Consider the following 7,540-nt stretch of genomic DNA (forward strand, 5'->3'; position numbering starts at 1 on the left):
TTATTACTTTTGCAGTAGAGTCGTGTGTAATTCAATTTAAGCACCGTAATCGCTCATCCAGTTCTGCTGCTAACTGTTCGGCGACATAACGTCGTTTTAATGCAGGCTAATGAGGGCAACATAATCAAGATTAAAAGTTTTAAATTAATATTGAATACGGTATGCAGGTACGTAATTAAAACTCTCCATGTGTGATACAAGTAGCAGCTAGTTGAAAATATTAGAAACGACAAATAAGATCTTGGTAATGAATTGTTACAGAGAAACATGTTTGAATCTGTGAAACACCATTACCGAAAGTCATTAATTTTAGAAAACTGTCTACTTTCTACTCCCTCGAACAGTGTTTTTATTATAAAAAAATGCTACAGGATATGTATCTATTTATGAGCATTACAGTGTAAGATAGAGCTATATTGTAATTATTTTGTTAAAAGTTCACGTAAAAATATTTGTAAATGTATAGAGCAGGCGCCAAGGGAAGTTGCGTATGCAAAATTAGAGGACCGCATTCTGTGAATAGTTTTGAACTCAGAAAAGCTTGCAAATTATGATTCTGAATGTTGCCAGGAGATCCGGTGGTCCATTTTGTTTATATACCCCATCCCTTAAAACATCATGTAAATGGACTGAAAAAAAGCTAATATATGCATTAAATATATGCTTTATAATATTAAAAAAATATGCATATACCGAGTCAGTTGATAACTTTTATTTTTAATAATAAGAAAAAAGTATTTCATTAAAAATTTAATTTTTAATACAGCTTTTTTGCTGACTGTACTTTTTGTTGATCGTCATCTAAACTACATTTCCGTACCAAATTTCAAGTCGATGCCATTAACCGTTGAAGAGTTCCGTCCTTCAGAGACGATCCTAGTTGGACCACCAGGATGTCACTATCCGATTATTGTATTGTCATCAGATTTACATAAGTATGCCAAATTTCAAGTCAATCCGGCCACTGGAAGTGGGTCAAATTCAACTTGCAGACATACATATATGTAACGTTGCAAGTTAAATGAAAGCTTGTAAAAATGGGATATTGTCAGGAAAATAATTATTAAAATGGTTTCAAAAGCATTTTCAGTCCATTTACATGATTTCTTAGGTATGAAAAAAATGAACCACCGGACCTTCTGGCAACATTCAGAATCATAATTTGCAAGCTTTTCTGAGTTCAAAACTATTCACAGAATGCGGTCCTCGGTGTAGTGAAGGAAAAATTTGAGCCTGCATATAGGAACTATGACTGTTATATATTGTATCTGTGACACTTCAATTGTAAAAAAAAAAAAATAAATAAACTCTCTTCCGTTCCATCGCCTGTGTACAACTGATGTGTGTTTTTTATTTCTTGCCGTAATTCATAAACCAGCCTAAAACATTGGTCCTTAAATACCGGAATAAGTATTCTGCAAGATATTTATCGTCAACGCATTGTCCTTGTTGTGCTGCGAGGGCGGATTGAGCCAGATTGAATCAACGTGCCTTTGTCGGCGCCGGCGCCCGAGTTATAAAACGTGGCATCAAAATGGCGTCAGATCAAGAAGAGGCATCTTTGAAGTCTACAACCTGCGAACTACAACCGCTTATAAACAAAAGGCGATTTTTAAAAGGGCGTGTTACGCACATATCAAATTTGGTGAACAAAGCGCCCATCGACGAGCTCCCGTTTCACAACGAGCGGTTACGTGAAATTTTGGCCAAGATTGAAGACGTCAACATGAGTATTGAATCGTTGGACCCCGCCGAGCAGGAAGCGGGCCTTCAGCTAGAAACCAGGTGCACCGAGCTGCTGTTGGCGCTGCAGCGGCGGCAGGCGACCGCGTGCGCGCCGGACGCGAGTACGAATACTCAGTCAATGCATGGAACTTCTAAGCCTTCTTCAGGCGCCGGTCTTCTTCCTAAAATTTCACTTCCTACCTTTGGCGGAAACTATAACGAGTGGCTTAACTTTAAAGACTTGTTTAGCAGCTTGGTTCATAGCAATAATGACCTAAATGATGTTAGTAAGTTTTATTACTTGAAATCTTGCTTAAAGGGGGAAGCGGCCGCATTGGTCTCAACAATTGACCACTCTGCTGCTAATTACAGTAAAGCATGGGATGCGCTGATGGAACGATATGATAACAAAGTTTTGATTGCCAACCATCACATTCACTCACTGTTAAATTTGGGCAAAATAAACCGCAATTACGACTTGAGAAACTTGATGAACGATTTTCAGCAGCATTTTAACTCATTGCTAGCTTTACAGGTGCCCGAACTAGCTGACATGCTTCTCATTCATGTTTTATGCTCAAAGTTGGACTTTAGTTCATTAAGAGACTTTGAACTGAGTCGAAAGTCCAAGGATTTCCCTAGCATAAATGATTTTATCAAGCATATTCAGCAGAGATGCCAAGCATTGGAGATGATTTCATCTGAGTCCACCAAGCCAACCTCTAGCAGTCATCGGTCCGTGTCAAATGTGATCACAAATAAGGAGAGCAATGGTAAACAGAATAAATCAGGTAAGCTGTGTGGATTTTGTAATGGCCAGCATTACATCAATAGGTGTTACAAGTTTTTAAAACTGACAGTTGATGATAGGATAAAATTTACAGACAAGTTTAAGTTGTGCTCTCTTTGTTTGTCCGCTGGTCACTCTGTGTCAGATTGTAAACAAACCTTTGTGTGTAGATCATGTCAGCAGAAACATCACACCCTGCTACATCCAAAATCTGTGCCTGTCTCTCCAAATAATTTGATTGTTTCCAGTTCCAAAAATGAAGCCGAGCCATTGGCAGATGGAGTGATCTTGTCAACACCGGCCATAGAGAGTTCATGTTTGGCAGACTCATTAGTTGTGCCGCAGCCGACTCTCAACTTACACAACACTGCTGTGGAAGAAAAATGTGAAATATCTCTCCTTCCAACAGCCTTGTGTTATGTCATCGATGATTCTGGTGAGATCCATTTTTGTCGAATATTATTAGACAGTGGTAGTCAAAAGAACTACATTACAGAGGATTTTGTTGCCAAATTAGCTTGCAAAAAGACTCCTGTCAAGTTTTCTGTCTCTGGTGTAGGTGGTAATGCAACTCCTGTCAATGCAAAAATTAATTTACAAATCTCTACCAGAGATTTTAAGCACAAATTCAATAGTGATTTTTGTGTGCTAAAAACAATTACTGAGTCTTTGCCAACTACCAACTTTCCAAAGAATTTAATGAAGTGGCCGGGTTCTGTCAATTTAGCCGATCCTGATTTCAATGTATCTAGAAAAGTAGATGCAATTTTAGGCATTAATGACTTCCGGTTGTGTATGCAAGATGGTCAGTTAAACTTGGGTCCAAATATTCCTGGGTTATTAAATACAACTTTTGGTTGGATTTTCTGTGGAAATCTGGTTCTGACCAGGAATCAGTTAATTAAAATGCCAGACAATTCTGTGTGCAAATTTTTACAGGATGACTTGACAAAGTTCTGGACAATGGAGGAGCTGCCTGCGCAGCACATCATGTCGAGCGCCGATGCCGCCTGCGAGCAGCTGTACGTGCAGTCCGTTTCGCGCGACTCCACGGGCAGGTATGAAGTCGACTTGCCGGTCAAAGAGGAGATGCTGCCTAAATTAGGTAATTCTTTTAATATGGCTTTGCGTTGTCTTCTTAGTTTGGAAAAAAAGCTCCAGAATAATCCTGAGCTATATAAAAAATATTCTGACTTTATTCACGAGTTTGTGCAGTTGGGCCACGCCCATTGGGTAACTGATTTTCCTGACGAGTCTCAACCTGAGTTTTACATGCCACATCTGCCAGTGATAAGGGAGGACGCTATTACGACGTCATTAAGGGTAGTTTTCAATGCCTCAGCGCGATCAAATTCAGGAGTTAGCCTCAATGACGTTTTGTATGTCGGTCCTGTTGTCCAGGCAAATCTATTTGAAATTTTGTTGAAATTTCGTCTGAATAAATACGCATTTATTTGTGACATGACAAAAATGTATCGCCAAGTAAATATTAAAAAGTTTCAATCGCTACAGCGTATTCTATGGCGCGACCCTGGTGGAGAGTTGAAGTGCCTGCAGTTGAGCACCGCGACTTACGGCACTGCGCCTGCCAGCTACCTCGCGACCAGGACGCTGCTCCAGCTGGTAGAGGATGAAGGTAAAAATTTTCCTTTGGCTTCTAAGGTCGTATTGGAGAATACCTACTGTGACGACATCTTGGCAGGATCTGATAGTATTGACAAAGCTGTTCAAACTATGTCCGAATTGCAATGCCTGCTAGGTAAAGGCCAGTTCGAACTTCACAAATGGTACTCCAATAATCAAATTGTATTAAATAATATTCCAAAGGAGAAGCGCACCAAGTGCACTTTCAAATTTGATGCCAATGAGGATGCAGCTGTGAAAACATTGGGCTTAAAATGGGATCCTTCAAGTGATAGGTTGTCTGTGTCTTGTCCTGATGGATTTTGCAATGCCAAGAAAACTAAGAGGCATGTACTTACCGAAATAGCTAAAATTTTTGATCCTCAAGGCTTTGTAGCCCCTGTCACTGTCTTTGCAAAAATAATAATGCAATTGACGTGGAAAGCCAAAATTGATTGGGATGATGATATCCCCAATGATATTTATTGTTTGTGGCAAGCATTTTGTGAGAAATTGCCAAATTTAAACTCTGTTTCAGTCCCCAGACTTATGGTCCATCCAGAACGCTGTAAGTTGGAGCTCCATGGGTTCTCGGATGCTTCTACCAAGGCTCTGGGATGTGTGGTCTACACGCGATGTCGTTTACCTAACAACCAATATACAGTCCACTTCATATGCGCGAAATCGCGCGTGGCCCCCATAAAGACTGTGACTCTTGCCAGGCTTGAGCTATGTGCGGCTCACATGCTTGCCCGCCTTATCAATAATATTGCTCAGATTTTAAAAGTCGATTTAGGTGACGTTTATTGCTGGTCTGATGCCATGATAACATTGTCCTGGATCAGGGCAGATCCATCACGATGGCAGGTATTTGTCGCTAATAGGGTCGCTCAAATACAGGAATTGACAATACACCTGAACTGGAGTTACGTTAACACTGTTGAAAACCCTGCAGATGCGGTGTCCAGAGGTCAAATGCCCCAAGATTTTATTAAAAATAATTTGTGGTTTCAGGGTCCATCTTGGCTGACATTTGATAGAGAGCAGTGGCAAGTACCGCCCCAGTTGTGTTCTGCAGTCGTTGAGGAAGCAAAGCAAGTCGCGCTGGCGTCGCATGAGGCACCTGAGTCGTACATGTCCACGGTATTCCAAAGATTTTCAAAATGGTGGCGCCTACTTCGCACCTTTGCGTATGTTTACAGATTTGTGCATAATTCCAGGCACCCTAGCAATAAATTAAAGGGCCCCATATCCATAAAGGAATTGAAAGAGGCTACTAATAAAATCGTTATGCTGCTCCAGAAGGAAGAATTCAGCAAAGAATTCCAGATATTGACCTCTGATGTTGACAGAAATGACTGCAAGTTCACTGTCAACCAAATTAAATATCTTAACATTTTCAAGGATGAAAATGACTGTTTACGTGTTGGTGGTAGGTTGAAGCACGCGGCTCTTCACCGGGATCACAAGTATCCCTTACTGTTGCCATCGAAACATCACGTTACTGATTTAATTATATTGCAGGAACATGAACGTCTGCTCCATGCTGGTATCGAGACTACGTTGTCCAATTTGAGATCACGGTTCTGGCCGCTAAATGCGCGAAACAGACTGCGCAAGCTAATATTTAACTGCATGAAATGTTTCAGATTTCAAGGACAACCGCTGACACAAATAATGGCCGACCTGCCAAAGTACCGGGTGACGCCGGCCAGACCGTTCCTGCTGAGCGGCGTAGATTTTGCTGGGCCCCTAGAGGTAAAAGAATGGCGCAGCAGGAAGCCAATGATTCACAAAGGGTATGTCTGCATATTTATTTGCATGTCGACCAAAGCGATCGACCTCCAACTAGTCAGCGACTTGTCGTCAAAAGAATTCATTAATGCTTTAAAAAGATTTATTTCTCGTCGTGGTAAATGTTTACAAATGTTTAGTGACCACGGCTCAAATTTTATAGGGGCAAGCAATGAGTTGAAAGCTGTTTACAATCTATTTCAAAACAATAAACAAGTTTTGTCTGACTTTGCCAGTATAGAAGGTTTTGAATGGCAATTTATACCACCTGCATCAGCACATTGGGGGGGGGCGTGGGAGTCAGGAGTGAAAAATTTAAAACATCACCTGAAACGCGTCCTAGGTAACCATGTACTTTCATATGAGCACTTTAATACTTTGCTGATAGAAATAGAGGCCATACTAAATAGCCGTCCCATTTCCCCTTTAAGTGAAGATGCTTCTGATGAGCAGTGCTTGACACCTGCTCACTTCATCATTGGTGATCGTTTAACATCCTTTCCAGAGGTTGATGTATCAAACATTCCAGATAATAGACTTAAAATATATCAACTGATAACTAAACTAAAACAAAACTTCTGGAAGAGATGGAGAACTGACTATCTTAATTCTCTGCAAATGAGATATAAATGGCACTCCAGTAAGCCAAATATTAACTTAAATAGCCTTGTGCTCTTAAAAGAGGATAAAGCACCGCCATTATCTTGGCCAATGGGAAGAGTAACTCAGCTGTTCCATGGGAAAGACAGCAATGTAAGAGCTGTATCAATTAAAATTAAAGATAGTGTTTATGTCAGACCCATCACTAAAATTGTACCGCTTCCCATCTAATAAACGTGTCTATCCCAATGTTCTGACTAGAAATGTTCAAATATTAGTGTTGATTTCGCATAATATTATTCTGTAGGTACTATTCTTGTATAAACAAAACGATAGTTCTGTTACCGCAGGCCTAGATGCATATTGCTGGTGTATATCACTATTATGATGCCAAGGGAACAGAACCGTCGTTCTGTCCTAATAATATGTAGTTTCATAAGTAGCTATATTTAAGCTGCAATAAGTTGAAAATTATTGCCATATAATTTTTTGTGTAATTTTTTTTGATCTCTTAATTATATAAGTAGTGCACATACATATGCACATATGTGTAACTTCTTGAAATTTTGACCTGTATTTTTATGTTTATGTTTAGTATAGTCATTGTCAAATTCATGATCGGTTATGGGTCATTGACCTCAGTCACCTGCTGACTATGTTGAGATAAAATTATGGACACTGATTTAGTGTTCCAGTAGCTGAGCTTGAATTTGTTTCCAAAAGCCTGTTCACAATGTAATTGACTACCTATCTAATTATTGACTTCCCTTGATCTCATATCATATTATAAATTATTTAATAATTGTGTGAAATTTCAATTTAATTCTATTACAGTGTAACCTGAATTTGTTGTTGTTTGTAAGAGGCGGGAGTATGTTATATATTGTATCTGTGACACTTCAATTGTAAAAAAAAAAACTAATAAACTCTCTTCCGTTCCATCGCCTGTGTACAACTGATGTGTGTTTTTTATTTCTTGCCGTAATTCATAAACCAGCCTAAAACAAT

At 39.5% G+C, this 7,540-nt stretch overlaps 2 protein-coding genes across 3 annotated transcripts; both read left to right on the forward strand.

The window, feature by feature from the left end:
* The first annotated feature begins 1,534 nt into the window (after positions 1-1,534).
* LOC141445036 (uncharacterized) lies at positions 1,535-7,491 on the forward strand. 2 transcript variants are annotated; one of them, XM_074110811.1, is made up of 2 exons: positions 1,535-2,951; positions 3,455-7,491. In XM_074110811.1, the coding sequence occupies exons 1-2, from the start codon at positions 1,535-1,537 to the stop codon at positions 3,457-3,459; spliced, it is 1,422 nt and encodes a 473-aa protein (XP_073966912.1). In that variant the 3' UTR covers positions 3,460-7,491. The 2 variants fall into 2 exon arrangements, with proteins under 2 accessions (XP_073966912.1, XP_073966913.1); XM_074110812.1 differs by having other exon boundaries at positions 1,535-2,516; positions 2,764-7,491.
* On the forward strand, positions 4,116-7,491 carry LOC141445035 (uncharacterized). Its single transcript, XM_074110810.1, has 2 exons — positions 4,116-4,151; positions 5,153-7,491. Exons 1-2 carry the CDS (start codon positions 4,146-4,148, stop codon positions 6,761-6,763), a joined length of 1,617 nt encoding a protein of 538 aa, XP_073966911.1. The 5' UTR covers positions 4,116-4,145; the 3' UTR covers positions 6,764-7,491.
* Positions 7,492-7,540: the final 49 nt, after the last annotated feature.

The sequence above is a fragment of the Choristoneura fumiferana genome, unplaced genomic scaffold, assembly GCF_025370935.1.
Source record: "Choristoneura fumiferana unplaced genomic scaffold, NRCan_CFum_1 Sck3bRy_160;HRSCAF=349_pilon, whole genome shotgun sequence".
Lineage (NCBI taxonomy): Eukaryota > Metazoa > Arthropoda > Insecta > Lepidoptera > Tortricidae > Choristoneura > Choristoneura fumiferana.

What these genes read in the sequence shown, in the direction of transcription:
- LOC141445036 (XM_074110811.1), top strand. Translation starts at nt 1,535, where the DNA reads ATGGCGTCAGATCAAGAAGAGGCATCTTTGAAGTCTACAACCTGCGAA.